This window comes from Poeciliopsis prolifica, unplaced genomic scaffold, assembly GCF_027474105.1.
Source record: "Poeciliopsis prolifica strain line A6 unplaced genomic scaffold, Auburn_PproV2 SCAFFOLD002, whole genome shotgun sequence".
NCBI classification, from domain to species: domain Eukaryota; kingdom Metazoa; phylum Chordata; class Actinopteri; order Cyprinodontiformes; family Poeciliidae; genus Poeciliopsis; species Poeciliopsis prolifica.
This window is the reverse complement of record NW_026562377.1, coordinates 14900064-14921518: the sequence shown is the minus strand read 5'-3', so window position 1 is coordinate 14921518 and position 21455 is coordinate 14900064. Positions and strand designations below refer to the sequence as shown.

The 21455-nt window shown below is 37.2% G+C and overlaps 1 protein-coding gene across 1 annotated transcript in view; it reads right to left on the bottom strand.

The window, feature by feature from the left end:
• The window catches only part of LOC129370740 (voltage-dependent R-type calcium channel subunit alpha-1E), a 92546-nt gene that overhangs the window by 32306 nt on the left and 38785 nt on the right, over positions 1–21455 (bottom strand). Inside the window, exons 4-5 of the mRNA XM_055046917.1 lie at positions 14416–14521; positions 14171–14310 (exon numbers count right to left, since the gene is read on the bottom strand). Of these exons, the coding sequence (XP_054902892.1) occupies positions 14171–14310; positions 14416–14521 (246 nt within the window). The remainder of the gene's footprint in view (positions 1–14170; positions 14311–14415; positions 14522–21455) is intronic.

Below are 21455 nucleotides of genomic sequence, written 5' to 3'. Positions count from 1 at the left end.
GAGAGAAGAACGAGAGAAGATGAGAAAAAGATTAAAATAGCTCATCGTCGTCGATGCACGTGCAGAAATAGAAACATCTCCATGAGGTTCACACTTGCGATCTCTCTCTCCCTCGTCTTTTCGTCACATCAAATTGTTCAGCTTTTGTCTTTGTTTATTTTACTCAAAGAGTTTGTTCTGCTGCCACGTGAAAACTCTGGCATTTAATTTTTCACTTGTTTCACTGTTTAATTTAAATGTCACCACAACATTATCCCAGTATTTCCACTGAATTACACACAGCTTGACTCTGTTCACATAATAGACCACTTCAAAAAACAACTGCAATGGATTATTTAGAGGGTCATCAAATCATTTCTGCAGGGTGTAATGTTTGGGTTTTTATTTGGAAACAATAAAAACACAAATTACTTCCTTCCACTTCACAAATAACCCTACTTTGTGTTACTCTAGCATGTAATACATTAAAGTAAGTGGTTGCATTGTATAAAAGTATCAAGCATTATTAGTAGGCGACAATTAGAATAACTTTTCAAAATAAAACAGGAAGTTAGACTTCAATAAAACTTAGGCTTTGTGCCTAAAATGAGAATTAAACAACAAACTAAAATAAGCTTAACCTTTATATCTTAGCAGCATAAACAATCCAATCAAGGCATCAGAACACAGAGGCTAATGGATAAACTATCTGAGTCTCTATTTTTCCCTCTTTACGTTCCTTCGTTGAATTTCTTTGTAAGACTTTAAAAGAGCTTCTGAGAAAATAAAAACAAACTTGATAGATTTGATGAAAAGAATTACATATAATCTCCATGAGGAGCCAAGAATACATAAATACAAGCTGAAACACTCTGCAAAGAGCTGTTCTCGTACTCGTCACTACGGCAAATATGAAACACTCAGTCGTCTGGACCTTGGCACCTCCTCTCTGTCGGAGACGGGGAAGGTGAAGGTTGGCCACAGAATCTGGCAGATTTTAGTCTGCCGGGGGAAGCACGACACATGGCTGATTTGGCACAAGTAATCAGTTTGGACAACCATTTATTTCCTCCCTGTTCTCTTTCCTCTGCCTCATAAAAAGATGTTCATTTATTATTTTACAGTAGCTTTGTTGAATGAAACATCTAACAATATCAAACGCTATTTTGCTCATATTCAACATCCTGATGTTACAGTCAGAGTATAAAGGGTACCACTGATAAATAATAGCGTCATCAGCTACTAATTCAACTTAGCAAAATACAATTATGTTTTCCTCTTAAAGTGTATTTAACCAACATAGAGCATCACTGAGCCCTGCTAAAGGAAGGTCAGACAAAAGAATTTGCTGTCAGACTGAAAAGGCCAGTGAAGACACCATAGAGGCATCCAAAATGTCACGCAGCAAGGAGGGATAATGTCACTTAACAGGAACCTAATGAGAACACTATTTCAGGTGAGCATGAAGGCAGCAATAGACAAATTAACCATTCAAATTAGTCTATGATGTTGCTGTAGTTTCTCTTTTAAGCATTTTGAGTTTTCCAGCATATTTCAGCCCAACAGATATCAACTTCCTCTTTGAGACATATTTTGCTCAAACAGCTTTTTGCTTTTAAACACTGAATTCAAACATCTCGTGTTTTAAAACACGTTGTAGAGTTGTTTTTATATTAAGGATGTGTTTATGTGTGTTACTATCTTGTAAAGCTGTCAGAATTTATTCCTACTTATCCATGTTCTGTCTTGCCAAGTGAAATGTTGTCTCGAGTCTCTTAACAACACTAAACTATTTTACACCTTAAACTGAACCGATTATTTTTAGTGTTTCGCTGGAAAACAGTGATAACATTTTCAAATTTTATCATTAATCTCTATAAAGTTAAAAAGAAAATTAATTATCTCTTTTCCTTGTGAAATGTGATACTCCTTTCAGAAAACATCAGACATTCAGCAAACTTTTACAGAAAGTACAGTAAATGAGATGAGGTCTGCTAAAAATGTCTAAAATGATTTTTTATTCAGAATGAGCTTTATTTGGCAGATTATATAAATGTGAACGCACATTATTTTGTAAAATGAAAAAATCAAATAGAAAGAGCTATATGTCACAATAGTGCAAATATACACATTTTTATTTCACATTTGAGTAGCTGACTAATCTAGCTACGAAGTGTTTATTGTGTTAATGAAAGAGGCAACCTATGGGAAGAAATGATCTCTGTCTCCGGTTTTTGGAAAAGTCTCAACAGTTTGCATGTTTCTACCTGCTGTTTGAGTGAAAGGGAGAACAGCTGCAAACAAAGCAATCTGCACAAATTGCCTCCCTCTGCAGGACATGTGGTTCAAATGTTGAATACACTTGAACCTACATATATTTTACGTAATATGCTTTATGAATGCAGTGCATAAAAAGCCACTACGGGGTTACAAAAAACAAATCTTGCACTGTTTATGAACGGTACGAATAAAAGGAAAATAGAATTAGACACTCTTATCTCTTATTGGAAACCAGAAAATGTGGACAGGAGTATAAAGTGCTAATAACTTAGGATAAGAGGGAAATAATGAGTGTCAAATACCTGGGAATTTTCTTAACATACATTCAGAAGTACGTGAAAGAGTCAGAGTTGGGCTCCACTTCTGAAGGTTGGAGCGACCAACCAGATAGCAGTCAATTTAATTGATCTCACATTCAACATATCCAACAGGTCTTTCACAAGTTAATAAAGTCACTTTTATTCAGAGGGAGCTGTCAAACAGATGATGCCCTGCTTGGAGGTGTCAGCCATGATAAGTGAGTACTGATGATAAACCCTGCTGAGGCGACAGCTTCACACCGCCTGACAAATCTGCTGTGACAGCCATCAGAGCCCGATACTGACAACGTTGTGACTTATGCTCCATGTCACCGTCCAGCCACGCAACATTTATTAATAGGAGCACACCTGATCATCGGAACAAATTTACCTACTCATCTTATGTTGTTAGCACTGCAAGCATCTCTCAGTAATAAACAAAACCATGTTTCGGGAACAAATATAATTTCACTAATAAGCAGGATGGAAACAACATGTGAAAACTAAGAGCTTGAAAAAAGTGACTGTACAAATGGTCTGAGTAAATTATGCTTGTTGAAAGTCTTCAGGTAGATAACAACTAGTCATCACTGTACAAACTTCAGACAATATTTGCTAAAAAAGTTATTAGATTTTTTTTAACTTTGTTTCGATAGGACTTTTTATTTTCTAGAAATCTAAATGGCTTTCAACGCCTTTTAGAGCAGATAAACTTTTACCATATTATGTTATTTAGAAACATTACTTCAGAAAGATGAAGAGTATCTTGGAACAACTGAGTGCAAAAAGAGCATGGAAGAGGGCTGCTTCTTTATCAGGTCCCATGAGGTGAACTGCAGCTTCAACTCAAAACATAATAATGTAAAACAAATAATAACAATAACAAACTGATTTCTGGGTAAGAAAATTTAAATTGTTTTAATTTTTTTTAGCAATGAACAAAAATAGGTGGGGAAATTAAATGTTATGCATATTGCATAACTGTTCTTCTCTGCTTTACTTTTATTTTGTCTACACCAGTGCACTAAAACCTAAACAATGCATGCCACAGAACAAGCTTCTTAAACAAAGCATATTGGGAACAAGAACACTGAAAACTAAAATGGGCACAAACAGAATAAGCTGGCCATTCATTTTGGATTAAACAGCTGTATTGAATTTGTGTTGATGCTAACCTATTTTTGTTTGCTAAATGTATTTTCTTCAGAGCAACTAAAGGACATTAACTATCAAAGTATAATATACCAGTAAATAAAACGTCATAACATGTTAAGGAACGAGGGTCATGGTTGCATTTATTCTGTTATCTGGTTAAGTTTCATTTGTAGTTTTCTGATGTAGCTTGGTTAATCTGGTCCTTTCTGTCTGAGTTTCTCTTCTTAGTTTGGAGTCAATCTCATGTTGACTTTTCTTCTGTTGATGTTTTGTTACTCGATTAGGCTCAACACACCAAACAGAACATTAATCCAATTCTAAGAACATCTGTCCATCAGGACGTCTGCCTGAAAAGAGACTCAGTTCATATTGTCATTTAGGCAGAAGATCCCATGTTTGTTGTTCTGTTGCAGGTTTAAATATAGAACATATTTATTGTTGAGTCAAGCAATAATAGTGCAAGCATCCCAGTATATGTTGTGTGTGTATTGCTGATTGTCTTGACAGAATAAAGAATTGTGTGGAGGAACCTCCTACAGCACTGCTCTGGTCGATTTACTTAATATAAGCTTCTCTGCCTCCCACAGTATACTCTGTCCTTTTCTAACTCCCCCTGATCCGTCGTTTATTCTCTCCCGCTCTCCGTTTGTGCACACAAATCTCCGTTTGTGCATATCAATGTATGCAACATTGATATTCAGCATGTTGCATACAATCAAATCATGCTGTTCATTAAAACAACGGGCGTCGATTTGAGCATGTTTTCCACAAGCTGGTTATCAGCCGAGTGTCAGAGCCACCTGTTTGTTTTATGAGAACAGCTCTGATTTATCAAAACAATAAACAGTGATACTTACAAATGTAAACTACATTTCTTTTAATTATCTGTACTGAGAATCAATAAATGTCAAAATATATTAAACTATTGGTGACTGCACTTATAATGTGCAGAACAATGCAATGTAACCGGTGTACTGAGCTTGCTTTTGCACAATCATGGATATCAACTTTATGTAAAACTTTATGTAAAAGTTGATATCCATGATTTACTTCTTAAATCATTTTCTTTATCATTTTCACAATAAATCCAGGAAGATATTCTCTTAAAATGATTATTAAGTATGTTTTTCAATCTGCTTTCTAGTACAGAGCCTTGATAAAGATGGAGCTGCAATGGCCCAGAGGTACAAAACATCAAAATCAGAAGAAAATAATTTGCCAGATTAAACACGAAGGTCAACAATACTGGATTTATAAAACCTGATAATAAATATTAGAACAGAAATCTCAAATCAAAGCAGATATAAAAATAGCTTGTCCCAACAAAGACAGAAAGTATACTTCTTTATGTGTTTGCAAAACCTAGCGAGTATCTAGCTTTTTCTTTTTTTTCTTGTTAGTTGTTGGAATTTAAACTTCTTAAAACCAAAGCAAACGCCATTCCAGGGAGGGAGCGGTGAATCTGTGCCGAAGTGCCTCTAATCTGCCTGGTTGTGTTATTCAAAGAATGGCAGGCTCTGTCTGCGCTTTCGTAATGAACGACTTGTTCTCGTTCATCAGCATTCAGAGCAGAAAGCCTTAATATTTTACAAAAGTGACCTTGAAACCTGATAATATTATAAAATCTGTTGTTTGCTTTGGGTTTTCCAACATTTTCTGCTTTTGACCTTGACTTTAAAGAGCAGAACACTGAAACTATTTCAAACTACCTGCAACCTTCAGAGCATCTCTCTCCAATGCTTTGACTCAACTAGTTATTCATACAACATAGACTCCCAACAACACTCAAGCATCTTTTCCTCTAAGCAAATGCAAAAAGGGAGATGAGACTTAGGCTGTTATGGTAATTTTTATCAATCAAGAGCCTTATTTGTTTCTTCAAAGTGACTTGTTGAATAGCTTAAATGATAAAACTGCTGCCACTTCCAAAAAATGCAACTATATGTAAAAACGAAAACTCTTTGTGGAATGAAGGGGGGTTAAGATCCATTATGGGTCCACGCAGAAGCAAACACACACAAGCAATGAAAAGATTTCATTCAGGATACTTTAGAGAGACCAGTGAACTTGACATGCATGTTTTTAGAGAGAGAGGGTGCACACTCATGCATGTGGAAAATGTACAAACACAACGCACAAATCACCTGTAGCTGCATAGCAACAGAGTTAGCTACACCAACATGGAGACCTTAACTGGAATCTAATAAGCACAATTGCACATTTAGTCTTCGAGGTCACTCAAGTTGAAATATGAAAAAGATTCTGGATTAGATTAGAAGCTTCTTGCTGAAAATTAGCAAGTTCACATCAATACTTAAGAAGCCATTTTACAGAGAAAGGGTGGAATATGTTCAGACATGCATGTTGAGAGGTTTAAAGAAGGTATTAGGAAAATATTCTGAATTTTTGATTGAACAATATGTGAATATATATTTTTAAAACAATATTCTGCTGTTTCTGTTGGCTCTACATCACCAATTTGTCATGCGTTTCTTCAGGAAGGATCAAAATGCAGACTGGAGCTGGAAGCGTGGATAATGTTAAGTGTTTAATAACAAAAATGAAAAAGAAAAAAGATTATTTTTACAAAAAAAAAAACCCACAGGGAACACAGGGAACCAGAACAGAACAAAAACAGGAATCCAGTAGCAAAAGCAGCAGGGAATCAACAGGATTAGATGTGAGGAACCAGCAAGGAGCGACTGAGAATGAGTTGAATATATACTGAGGAGGTTGATTACTGAACAAAGAACAGATGGCTGACTAAAAACTGGTTGCAGGTGTGAGGGGAGAAAGCAGAAGGCAAGATGAGGAGAGAGAAAGTGGAACAGGGAGTGAGGAAGTATACACAGGGGACTAGGAAATAAATCTAACACTAAAAAGCCTCTAGACCTAAAAAACACAATTAAACTAGACTACAATAAAAACTAAGCACAAGAAATAAACAAAACTACAATCACTAAGGAAAGACTGAACTAAAGTGAAACACAAACAAGACTGATCTAACAAGAAAACTAAAAGAACTTCATAAACAGTTCCTAAAAACATGAAATATCATGAGGAAAAACTTATGAATTATTGAAACTGACCTATTTATGGATGCATTCATCCTTAAATTTTACTTTTGATCAGCAATTTACTGTAAACATAATTTATTGCCTATATTAAGTCACTGAGATTGCGTGAGAAATTACAATGTCACACATTATATAACATTTGCTATAGGAACTCAAAGTCTTTGTCACTCAGTGTACAGACAACCTGCTTCCACTCCATCTCCGTCTCTAAACTCTGCTACTTCATTGAATCGCAGCTGAAACGCGGCAACAATAAATCTGTTCTAGAGAATATTGTGCTGAATTTTGCTCATTACATGTTTCACCTCAGTCGCTTGAGACTGAATACTAATAAACTCGAGGCATTAATTCAATTCCCACAAAGGCCCTGTTCATCTCACACTGAATGTGCAGGAAAATTGAGAAGTCATAATGGAGAAATATCCATCATCTTCCCTCAGAGCTGGTTACTTTTGCTAGTAAAAAGAATTTAACGACAAGAGTCCCAGCAAGCAGTAGGGCCACTTTGATTTCTAAATATTACCTCATCTTTTCTAATGAGCCTGCATGAAAGGCCCTCTAAACGTATCACAGGTTGTCTTTTTACAACGGCTACAAGTGGGGAGAGACAGACGAGGGGAGAAGCAGAGGTTCAGGGACGCAGATGAGTGGATTTTCATCAGTATGCTCATTTTTCACTGTTTGGATTTAATATCCAAACAGTGAAACAGTGGATCATTTAACTAGATGATCTCAATCTGACTAACTACATTTGAACATGCTTTTTACTCATGGTGGTCGCATAAACCCCTAAAACATAGTAGTACCCCTTCAAAAGTTCACTCTAAAAAGTGCATTTTATTTCAAGTTATAGACTTATTTACATTAATTTCTCTTAATTCTTTTGGCTTAGTGATGACAACTTACATTTTTGTGTTGAATTAACTTAAAAGTAGAATTTTTAATTTAAAATATCTTTTTAGTTTGTCTTTATTTGAAACAGTTAATGATGCGTTTGTGTCCTTCGTCTGATGCCATGACGCAAGCTTCAGGCTGCCTGAACAAAAAAAAAACACAAAAAAAAAAACCTGCAAAAGAAAGAAATGCTTTGATTTCATGTAGCTCAAGATGCACTTTTAGTCTTCCTCAAACCCTCAGAAGGATTTTCTTCCAGTTTTGACTAATTTTTAGTTCATTCAACTTCTCATCAAGTCTGACCAGCTTCCTTTATCTACTTAAGAAACGAATCCGCAAAGCATAAAACTTTCACAGCACAGCTGGATGTACACTGAAATTAGGTTACATGCTGATCTACTTACCTTTAAAGACAGTCTGTTACACTAGATTGTATCTAGTGGTATCAGAGGCTATTTGTAAAAGATTTTAGAAACTGTCCATAGTTTTATTTTCAACTTCCATTATGGACTGCTTTTGCTGCTCTTATATAAAATCCTAATTAATTACCCTGATGTCTATTTTTTTTATTATTAATGTGGACATGTTGAAGAGAAATGTATAGTTTTGAAATGCATAGCCTACATTCAGCTTTCCTTAACCTGTGATAAAGAGATATGACAGAAAACAAGAGCCCTTGAACTAGTCTTCTATTTGTTTGATTTAGATAAACACAGCACACAAGCTGCAGGTACATTTTCCCCTGGCAAATTATCAGAAAAAAAAACAAATCTTTCCTGATCCAAGCTAATTGTAGAGACATTAACCAGAGAAGCAGGAGAACTGGAGCCTGTGACAGCCTGACCTGAGGCTGGGTCCTCAGTCACCACAGCAGCAGCTAGAAGGGACATGTCCACTCCTGCTGTGTCTGATCTCATCAATCCATCAGACAGCAGATGGGAAAAAAGACCGGAGAGGGTGCATCTGTCTGAATGTCTGTGTGAGTCTGTGTGTGTCTGTGTGTGTGTGGGCGAGAGGCTGATTTGGTTACTACTAACAGGTGCATGAATGCCAAACAGACATAAGGTGTAGCTGGCTACACGAGAGTGGTAGCACAATTGGTTTGTGCATGTGACTCAGAGGAACACATACAAAACACCAAATACAGTGTCTTCAAGTTCAGTTTTTGGAGTCAGGTCCGACATAAAAGATGTTGTAATCACTCTGAAGAGAAAGGATGGAAATAAAGTAAATCACATGTCAAACTCAAGGTCCGTGGGCCAAATCTGGTCCGCGAAAGCTTTTTATGTAGCCCTCTAGATTCTACACTAAACACTAAGTGTGCATAAATAATTTATCAATTTTATCTGTTTACTGCCAAATGATATCAACCAGTCCCTCCAGTTTGTTGAGAATTATAGTAGAAAGTTACACAAAATAAACAAATCCCCACAATTTTTTTGCACTAATCTATAATTGAGAATTTATTGCAGATTTTTGTCAAAAACTTTCTTAGTTGGACTCAAGAGCCACTTAAACCTTAACTGATGTCAGATTGTTGTAAATGATCTACATAGTGAGGAACAGAAATGTCGCGGTTACCATGATAAATAGAAAATATTGCAAATGTTTCCAAATTAGTGCCACAAACACTTTGATTTTTATTTCAAAAAAACACATAAAGAATCTCTAAATTCTGCAGGGACTGAAAAGATGTTCAATATTAGCCTTTAATTTTAAGAATTCAATGATATTTTAACAGTTTGTGAACAGGTTTTATCAATACATTCTGGCACAACCGGTTCTAGGCCCAAAACAAAAATGAGTTTGACATCCCTGATGTAAAAGTTTAAACTGAGTTTGAAGTGGCAGCAAGAAAATATGCAGCCTTAAAAATATGTCTTATCTTTACCTGTAGAGTGCAAAACCGCATAGTTTGCTGTGGTATTTGTGTTGTGCTGTGTCATTTGCCTACTTTTACAATAACATATTTCTCAGTTGCAGACGTTTTTTTGCTTTATGATCACAATATATTAGTGGGCTGCGGATCCTTTGGTTTAATGAAAACATAAAAAGACAATTAAGAACCACAGAAAGCAGGAAAAATATGGACAATTATAAGAAATAATTTGATTACTGCAAGAAACTCTGAAAGAAAACTATATTATGGCTCTGATATAATGTTATTATGTCCTGCTGATTTGTTCTGCAGATGCTGTGATTGATATGAAGCTCCTTGTGTTGACTTTGGCTTACGGTCTGCAATGTCAAACTGAAAGTACAGAATAAAGCCTGATGACAGCTGTACTGAATTCGTCACAATACAAAACATCTAAAAGGTCTTAAAGTAAAGTCTTCTTGTCTGTTACTTAATGGGACATAAATCTGAACTAACAATTTCAAAGAATAAACCCAACATGTGACTGGAGTGTTATTTCACTGTTTTAAATAAGTTTCTTTAAGTTAGAAAGATCAGTTTCTAATAGCCAGGGATCCTATTGACAGGGCAACATCTTTTCTTAAATGTAACATTCTTCTATGTCTTGTCTCTGTGCAAATAAATTTGAAATAAATAAAATGAAGAGATGAGAATATGTATTGTCTTGCACTCTACAAATCTTGTGTTCATCAAAGAGTGACGAGAAGAAAAGCGCTAAAATAAAGTCAAAATAACTCATATTGAGGAAGAAGCAAATATGTTGGAGAAGATGCTCTGGTTAGATGAGATCTTGTAGCTTATGCAAAATGTCACATGCTTTGGATACCTAACACCACGTTATCCAATCGATCCCTGTTGAGAATAACAGTAGAGGCAGCATCATGCTGTGGGGAGGCTTTTGTTCTGCAGAGACAGGAAATAAAAGCCCTTATCTAAGCCTAACTCATTTATTCTGAAACTACGATTCCAAACAATTAAATCATCAAAGCAATTAAACATACAAGAAAACGATGAGCCAAGAATATAGTCATCATGTCTCCAACATGTCAAATAGCATAAATATAGCTAATTACTATGAAGGATGTCTTGTTTTCCCTCATTAAAATGTTGTCAGCAACCACAGCAAACAGCAGAAACTCATTGATCTCATCAACTCCCTTTGCACCAAATCTTTGCCCGAGTGTCTCGCTCTTTATGGTCACACAAAGCCTCAGTGGGCGTTGCCCTGCATCTAATGTTGCCAGTCTAATGGAGGGCTTGCCAGCGAGTGAAACTGCCAGGGTGCCAATTAAGACATACGATTACGCACTGAGGCGTCCTTCTCATTTCCTCCTACTACTTCCTTTCCTTTTCGTATTTTTTTTTTTCCACAACAATTGCCGTCATACCTCACTGCTCTTGAGTTTCCCTCCTGCTCTGCTTCATCACCTGCTTGATTCTCTTTTCTGACTCACAGCTTGACTCTTTAGCAGGGGTAACAGGCCGGTGACCCGAGAAAACCCGTCATCCCTCTACGGTCCTCAACTACACAAAAACAGCCTTTGAGGAAGTGCCATCTGGTTTTTCACATCTCCCTCCCACTCGCTTTCTCAGGCCATCTTGAAACACTGAGGAAGCTTGCTGAGGTAATCACGGCCTCCAGCGTTGACACAGTAAGTAAACGCTTCCCATAATTATACACGTTCGCTCATGTGAGTTAGGGGTATTCACTGAGGAAAGGTTTGCAGGCTTTTGTAATCTGAGCTAACAGTTGAGTAAAGCCTCCACAGGCAAAGATTTCAACACAACTGTTAAATTAGGCTTCCCGCTTGTGTGAATAAAAATCTTTAAAGGATTTCCAGATGAGCACCTGGAGCGTTGCTGTGTTGCATTAGATTTTAATAAACAGAAAGGCCAATGAGTGAGTTTTGTAATTATTTGCAACAAGACAAGAGGGGGGAAAAACAAATGAGGGGAGAAACCTGAATTCACCAGTATTAAGTAATTATGAATTGTGGCTACACAAAAACACTGACACCTAACAGGTTTCATTTTTTATCTGTACAAATCCACAGAATATGTCTCAGTTTTTTATTTTGTAAGTCATTGTTTCATAGCTGCAATAAATCCCAGATTATCTCAGCAGAAACACACACGCAAACACACGCACACACACACACACACACACACACACACACACACACACACACTTTTTAATTTTTTTTCTAAAAATCTAAATCCAAATTTCTTTGGTAAAATGTAAAAATGAATCTAGGATTTAAAAAAAACAAAAACAAAGAGATTTCAGCATTAGGAACAAGACATTAACTTGATTACGTTGTTTTAGAATCAAGATAAGTAATGCGCTAAAGTGTATTATTTAAGTGAAGTTCCTCCACGATGAGAGCAGTTCATTTGATGTGTGGGCGGCTGGTCAAGGTTTCCCCATTACTAAGTGATCAACAGCTCCGATTATGTATCTAATACTATCAACGCTTCTCATCTAATCTAACAAGTCGCTCTACTGAAATTACAAACCTTGAATGATGGCCCATAGGTGAGGTAATGTTTCCATGTGCGTCAATGTTGAATGAACTAAGCGTGGGAGAAAGAAAGAGATGGACCGTCTGCATTCATCTAGCCTTACTGAGGCCAAAATGATAATTTAGAGAGCAATCTATCAGGAGCTCACTTTATCATGCTGAATTTTATTAAGAAGAATCCTGGAAGGCTGCGTTATTCAGATCAAGCACGTCTGTTGCCTAATTCAAAATTGGTTGTTAAAATTCACATCATGAGCAGATGAAAGTGGAACAGACACATTTGGGAGCTCGTTGTTTCTGAGATCATGTCTTTCATTGCGACTTCAATTAACAAATAAAAAGAAATTGGGGAAAGTGAAAAGTGACCACAGGATGATCTTTCAATGAACCACAAAATACAACCCCACTCCCAGTCCTCAAATGAAAATAAATAAAGAATGAAAAAGTCGTTTCTCTTTCTCTTCCTGGTTCTCATCCAGGCAGGTGATGTTAGAAACGCATTAGCATGCATCTGTATTTTAATTAAGCTGCTAATTTAGTCTGGGGTTGACTGTCCTCATCAGCATGTGTGACATCAGCATCAGCTGATTTACAGGAACCCTGAGCCATCGTCCTCTCGTTGTTTCTCTGAACACCTAATACTCCTTCTCTACCCAGCAGTGAGCAGAGCATCATTAAGAAAGCTTGGTTCAACTCATCAATAATTAAAGAGCCAAAATCATGTAGAATTCACTGAGAACCCTTTCTGCCTCCTGTTGTACTTATGAGCCGTGAACTGATTAATATTTCATCTGTGCACGTGTACGGCAGCGAGTACGTGAGAAACAAAGAGAGAGAGCGACAAGGTTAATTTGTTCTCTCATCAGGCGAGTCATTTCACAGTCAAACACATTTCCACTTTCTGCTCCACTGGTGACACACATGGCGCTCCTAACAAAGTAAGAGACATAAAATGTCCTGTAAGACAGCAGCCTGTTGAAGGTAAGCGCTTGTTTCTGGACTGCTGTACTCTACTAAGAGAGAATGAAACCATAACAGATCACAACTGTCTTTAAAAGGGTATTTTGCAGTTCTTAATGGAAAAAAAATAAAATGAAATAAAACCTTGTGTTCTGCATAACCTAAACAAGGCGACAGGGCAGAATAATCTAACAATGAACAAGGAAAACCCGGGAGCTTAAATACAGAGGCAGGTGTGGAAATTGACAAACTGACTAATGAGAGGAAATGTGGTGCAGCTGTGACACAGAGACAGCGGGGAACCTGAGGGAATAGATGAATTAACACAAAGGGAGTTCAAGTGAGACTCCATGGTATACAGAACAAAATAAAAGGTCTGACAACAAACTGATGTACAAGAAACAGGTTAGAATAATAGACTAAGAAACTAAATGCAAATAAATGAACTAATATGGTAAAACATAGCAAATAAACACTGAGAAAATGATCAAAACACCAAGACAAAAGAAGGCAAAAACCCAAATATTATGACAAACAGAGTCTGTTTCTCAGTTACACACAAATAAATATTCCTCTTTGTGTTGTTTGTCTTTAAATGTCTTACCTGCTACTGTTTTATGTCAGTATTGCTGCCCGTCATAGTGCTGCCACACTAATAAAGTTTTTATGAAAGTTTACTTTATGTCACAATCACCATCTTTGTACTCGTACCCTTGTGACAGCAAAGTGCTCACTGCGCTGCTTTTGGCCCTGATCTTAAACTGAACAAACCTTCAGCAGAGTTTATTGACAGGTTGAAATTGAATAATTTCAGCTCTGTGAGAGCATTGAAAAATTGGATGAGCACAACAGTTTGCTTAAAATATGACTGAAGTGAATTCAAATGTTTCAGATCAAAAAATGCATGCAGGAAACCCATAAATATGTAAGCTGATGCTAAACCTTATAACAACAGGCAGTTAAATAAAAGTCAAAGAATGAGTTGCTCTATTCATTCATAACATCAGAACAGCTATTTAGTTCAGTTCAAAATGCTAATCCCATTTCATCGACCACACATTTGTACAAGCATGATAATGGACTCACCCGCTGAGGACGACAATAAAATCCATGACGTTCCAGCCGTTCCTGAGGTAGGACCCTTTATGAAACACAAAGCCCAGAGCGATGATCTTTATCCCCGCCTCAAAACAGAACATCCCTATGAAGTAAGGCTCTGTCTTCTCCTGTTGGTGTGAAACAAAGTCAGACGAGCATAAAGGACTCAAACGTGAAAGCAGCACACTTGTGATTTCTGTCTGTGTTTTAGTTTTCAACTCTGAGTGTCTCACCAGTCTCTTGGACATGGGGGTTTTGTCCTCACCAGGGAGGTGCTGCTCCAGAGCTAAGACAATGCAGTTGGCAATGATGGTAGCGAGGATCATGTACTCGAACGGAGTGGAAGACTGAAGTTAAGGAGCTCAGCGTTGCGGATGATGACAAAACTAAACAGTGAAGTGACATACAGACTGACAAAAATAATAGAAATAGAGGTGATTATTGTTTAAGTTACCAATTCTTATGTAAAAGAGGAAAGGTTTCAAACTACAGTGCTAGAGAAAGAGTCCCTGGTGTAACTCGGCTGAATCTAATGGCTGAATTAACACCAATAAATTTCTGCAGACACGTCTAAAAGTTGGAGTTTGACAGAGCCTATCAGTAGAAACACCACTTAATTCTTCACCTGCAGTTTACACTCAATTAACAAAAAGATAATTTTGCAATATAAAACCAACAGTATAAAGCAATCAAACATAATCAACCTGCTGATTTCTAAGTTTTGGGTCTGAGAGGAGGCAACACTAAACAGCCTGTGCCTTATCTGGGATAAACTGTAGTGCAAAAAGATGTAGAAATAGACAAAAAAAAGTAGCTAATAGAGAGAGATGAGAGAGAGGCCCTGAGAAATGATTGTATAAACAGGGTCAGTCCTACTATAAACGGCACATTGCATCTATTATGAGAGCTGTGCGGGTTGTTGGTTAAAATCTGTCTGTCCTTTATCTAATGCTTTGTGTGGGTACTTTCCTCTCACCTGGTTATGTGCACAAGGCAGCTTAAAGAAAGAACAGAGCAGAGAGAAGAATGCACCGAGAGGAAGTGATAAACAAGAGACGTAAGATGCTCACTGAAGGTGAAGATTATGTTATACAGACAGCAAGATGCTTGTGAAACAGCATGAAGAGGAGGAGGCGAGCGGAGCTGGACGGATCGATGTTGTGTTGGCAGTTTTATCCAGCAGGGTCACTCAGGAACAAATGAGTGATGAGAAGTTAAATAAAAAGAGCAAACAAAATACTCCTACAAGCCCATAGGGGCCATGAGATAAAACAGGGTTGCACTTCAGATTGGCTGCTGGTAGGACAAAACAACAGTAAACAGAAACAAGAAAATAAGTGTGAAAAGAGTCCCGGTGACCTGCCGCTGTGGAAATTCTCACACGAAAGGTATTTCTTGATTCTTTTGCAATAGATGTTCATTTTAAGAAGCCTTTTAAATTTGATATTCGCTCCAATGCAACAAAACAAGGAAGGGGGAGAGGAAAGTGAAACGAAGACGGAAAGACAGGGGAGGAGGGTATCCAAGCAACAGCATCCTCTTCCAGCCACTGAAAGTCAGCGTTACAAAACTGTTACTGGGCAGCTGAAGTGTGGAGGTATCTCGTGTGCCAACACACTGGATCGAGACTTTGACACCATGCATCGCACTAAATATCAGCAAAGAATTGGTGAGAAATAAATGACAAAATCACTACTAACCACGACTGAAAACACTAATGATTCTTTCCAAGATGGAAAGACAATTAAAGGATTTCAATTACAACCTTTATTTTTTATTTACTTGTTCGTTGCTGCCATTTTTGGCTCAATCCAAATGTTCAATGCAGAGGTGTTTTTTTACTTTTTATTATTGTGAAGGAAATAAAGAATAAGTAGACAACTTGTCAAAGAGGAGAAGAGTTATAACCACTTGTTGGCTTGAACTTTAAGGCTGGGACATAAAGATGCTATCAAGGCACAGCTTAGAGCTGCACAAAGTACCAACAGTGCTGCTTTCCTGCTCATTTTTAGAACTTCAAAAACAGGATTTGTCTCCTCAGGAACATGTCCATCTACAAGAAAGAGCTTACCATGTTTTTGTTTTTGACCATTCTCATAACGCTACACCTCCATACCACAGGACGCCATAATACTTCAGCTTTTTGTTGAATTTTTACACATACAAGCTCAATGCTATTCTACTGCCATAGAAAATTATTTAAACAACTATTACAATATTAACACACAAAAAGTAGTTCATGAAGCTCAAAGACAAACTGAACTGATGTGTCTGAATAAGAATCGTCAGCCTTTTTCTAAGCATTCATGACCTAATAATGTTATAACGCCCACATCTGCAGGAAATGCGATGGGTGCTGTCCCACTTTCCACTCAGTTTGCAAGAAAACTTTACTTTATCATTATGCTCTTGACATGTCATTTATTTTTATGCATAAAATGCCAGGAATTACTCATTGCATGAGGTGGAAATCACTTAAAAATTTACATCTATTCTCTTAATCGTACTATAATGATATTAGAGGTCTACTTTTTATGTTTATATATTTATATTTTGGATCAAATCTGCAAATGTCATCATCCTAATGACCATATACATTTCTTACTCTCATCAAACAAAATGATGGCATAACTTATCAAACATTTTTCAATTCTTTTTGAGAAGTTCTACACGTTATGGTTTTGTGGTTTTTCTTTGCCTTTTCAGCAGCTCCTGGGGGGAAATGTCTGACTTATTTTTGGTTGGCTATTCTTAGAGCTCCTATCTGATTTGCTTCCTATCTTTCCTGCATTTTCAGTCACCATGGGAAGTTTCCAGCTTCACCCTCAACAATTTCGCTGCTTCTCCATCTGAAAAGTGTTTCCTAAAAAGCTCTGTAATGCTAAGGATAATTTGAGTATTTATTACTGAAAATATTTTGTTGGTTTTTTTACATAGAAAGCAGGTAAGTCATTTAACCTAATTATTATCCACTTAATGTTTATTATAGTAAAACATTTACAATTTCCTTTACATACAGACGTAACTTACCTTTGACATAAGATAGAAATGCAGCTGATGCTCTCATTTCTCTTCTCTGCTTTTTTCACTCTCATTAATCCTCAAAAAAATAAATAAATTAAACTTTACTCCCAGTTACAAACTTAACAAGTGTCTCATCAGCCCTCCTTACTGTTCTGGGTGTCAGCTGACGTGCAATATTTGTCGTGATTCGTCTACCAGCTTTAGGAGCGAGGCGTCTCGTGAGCTTTCTGAGTCACAGTGACGCTGGCGCTCTGCCTCGACTCCTCAAACATGCGTGTAAAAATAGATGCAGAGACCAGAGTGTGATGCCCTGTGCATCTGTGAAAATGCTCAAACACAGATTGGATCCAAACCCCAGTGATTATTGTTGTTACACCGAGGTGAAAATCAAAATGAGCCAGGCTTATTGGAAATCTGTAAATGATCTGAGCCAAGTGTCGGGAGTATGAGCTGCAGCCAGCACTGAATAAATATATACAGAAGAAAAGTCTTGTAATCTGAATTCCTAGGGAAATTGTTCTAAAAAAGAGCAACGCTTAAATTTGAATTGAAATGATTAAACACTTAGAAATATTGTGGAAAAAATATAAATATTACATAAAATAAATGTCAGACTTGGCAGAGAGCCGTGATAAAGCGTCGTCTACGTTCTGGTTATCACAAAGTACAGTGAGATCCATTAATTATTTAAAGTAGTTTAAAATATTTCTATCAAAGGAAGGAATGTGTATTTTCTTGCATGTAGAGCTTGTTAAAAATCATTCCACAACACAATCAGGTCAGCAGTTGGGCTGTTTCTGCTGGTTGTGGGTCAGTCAGTCTTTATTCCCTTTGCCGTTGCTTTCCATCAATTTTAAGGAAGATTATACTTCATCATTATTCTCCAGAGAAGGAAAACAAATTTTATTTGAACTGTATGTTTTAAAAATATGATTTGTCATGTAATTTAGAGAAAATTACATGCTAATGCCCCCAGCAGATAACCAGTCATAAATGCACTAGTCCGGTTAAAAAGTTGCAGAAGTCTTTTATTTGTGTTAATAGTTCACCGGAGTTAGAGTCAAACAAACACTTGATAGGTGAACTGGTTTAAAGACTACAGCTCATTGGAGCGACAGTGACAACAAGGGGGGTGAAGACAACAAATGGGAGATTTTGATGATTAATGGATAAGGAACAAGACACATGAGCAGAAACCAAGACTTAAAGTCTCGTTGAGTCACAATGTACTGTTTTATCATGAAGGACTCTTAGCAGTGTGACACGCAGGCTGTTTGCCAATGTAGCACTCTCACAACCCCCCAAAAAAAGAAACATCAATAAATATAAAACAGTGTATGCCACTTTCTGGCAAAGTGCTGTGGTGTAACTACTGCTGCTGCAACAATAGATGTCTTTTTTTCATATCTGTCTCATTCTCTTCATGCTTCTCTACATCTCTTACCAATATGAAAGTAAGCAGCCATAAGTTAAACTATCTAGTTATAAATCAATCAATTTTCAAATATCAAGTTCATATTGTGACATATTTAAGAGTTAAATTATTTTAATCATGTTGTGTGTGGAGAATGTTCTCAAAACAGATCATGTCATGCAGGAACTAAAAGCATCCAAACAAACATAAAATCTAACCAAAACCCAAACCCTAGTCATTCTTAAAGCAAAACACAAATATGAAATTCCTGAGCAAAAACCCAGATTTAAGCCTGATTTTAAAAGCTTAGTCATGGGACGATTAAAGAAACTTATTTAGTTTCTCAAGTTTGAACCTTTTCTACTGTTTTGAACAGCCATCAGAAAATCAGTGAATAATAATAATTTTAGAAAAAATCATTTTGACATTCACAGAGAAATTAGTTTAGGATACAAGGAACACAGGGTCCATCAGGGTAATTTCCTTCTTAATTGCCCCTTTTTATTTTTTCATGCACGGATGCAATTTAGTTAGAGAAAAATTAATGATCCATCTCAACTCCAAGCAGACTCTAGAGGAATATGTATGGACTTTACAACCTTAATGGAATTTTTATTACAATATTAACCTGTGTGATTTTAATCCTCAGTGAAGCTTAACAAGAAAACAACATCCTGAAAATATAATTGAAGACCAGTGTGGTTACCCTGTTGCACTGTTTTAAACTTAATCCTCCATATCTCCTTCTCTGTTTGTGCTAATGATGAAACAAACTATTAAATCCAGCAATCAATTATTTAGAAGTACACCTTCTCAATGGGAAACTTCCCACTGCAGGGGATCCCAGTGGGGATCAGACAAGAGGAGCAGCTGCCAGTCCTCAGCAGGTCTACAAGTCTAACCTGAGCCTGAGTGCTTCATTAAGCCCTGGCTCTTCCTGCCAGGCCTCCATCAGCCTCCATCAGCTACGCCCTCAGGCAGCCAAGCTTGAGTGAGACGCAGGCATCCACAAATGTAACCACGCCTTGCTCCGGTGAGCCACCACTGATGCTATCGGTGACAAGGTGCACTCAAACAAATCCAGATAGGTGTCATGTGATCATATAAGCTCACCCACACCACTCAGCCAATCACAGGAGCCTCTGGATGTTTGTTGAATTGATCATCCTCTGTTAATTGAGCACTCAGAGAAGAAAAGAGGCTCTTGCTGTGAAGCGACAGCTGCAAGTTGTGCTGCAAACACAAGGCTGACCTTTACCAGATGTCCTGCAGAGATAAGAGATTATGAGAGTGTGCGTGAAAACCATTCTACCACTAGCCAGTTCACTACTAATGTATGTTCTTGATTTGCACGACTCTCACTTGAGACAAATGTGTATCGGATACCCTGATCAATAGAGACTTCTGAGATTTACAGAGACCCACAGCAGAACGATACCACCCACCTGTTTGACGGCATTTGCTCTTAACAAACTTTCTGTTCTTGTGGGGAGATCAGACAGACTTTGTCTGATTTCTTCATGCCAAAAAAACCCAACTGATTAAAATGAAGAAAGAAGGGATGCAAATATTCAATCAAAATTATGCCAGAATTTTGTTGATGGCTACATGAAGCAAGTGGCTAGAGAGATGCAACTTGTAAGGGATATTTAACCAAATATCAAAGGAGTGTATTATTGTTTATATGTATCATTTTGATCCAGTTTGACTAAGAAAAACTCCACAATAAATTCAGATTTGTACATCAAAATTTCTAGTCTTACTAAATCCTTGCAGCTTTATAATAATTTTATCCTGGAAGATGAGTGTTCTGAATGTATCATTAAAAGTCTCAGGTTAATGTGAAATTCATGACAATGGTGCAAAGCAAGAAAGCGCCTGAGCAGATCTGTTTCAGTGTGGTTAATCTATAAGCCTTCTGTTTGCCTGGCAACAAAACAATAACAAAACACCAGGAAGTCACTGCACCAGGCTGAGAAAATGAACATATCCCATAAAAAAACACCTAAAAACTGCAAAACTGTAATTTGGGTGGATTAATGCAAAGAAATTTGATGAAACATGTTAACTGGCGACTTTATCCATGCGCTTGTGAATGAAACATTTGGTCTGGCATTGATTTAGGCTTCATCTTCCCCTCTCCTTTCCTCTTGGCTCCAGTTCATGATAAACAGACACCACAGCGGAGTTTTCAGTAAGCGTCCAACACTCTACAAGGAGCAACTAACCATATTTGCCTAAATGTCAAGTATTTCCAGTAATCCCTGTTAGTCTTGCACTTGCATATTTCAAGGCTTATGTTTTGCCCCTGAAGCTTCTCATACGGACTCTGTTGATATCAGTTTGTTTACATGTTTAGCTAAACTTAAATGTATTGCATAAACTCAGGTATGCATCTACTGTTGTTCATTCTTCGATTTTTGATAAGAGCTCAGCACCACTCTCCTCAAAATCTTAATATCAAACAACAGAATGTGAGTTATGACTAGCCATAATAGTATATGGCATGGCGATCAGACAATATTGCATATGATTCCTTTTAATGCTTGTTAATCAGATACAGTGGAGCTCATTCTACGTAACAGGCCACTCCCTACACAGAGCAAATTAACCTGGAGGTTATTCAGCGTGGCTGCTTTCCTTCTGATCACAACAGCACCCACAGCTCTTTGGTTTTGATTTGGATGGGGAAATAAAATGTACCAGCAGGTGCAATTGTAGTGCAGCTTGGTTAATAGACAAACCAGCGGTGCATTGGAAAATCTCTGGTGTGATTCACACGTAAATCTCAGACTAAAGATATAAGGCCAGAAAAAAAAAAAAACAAACAAACAA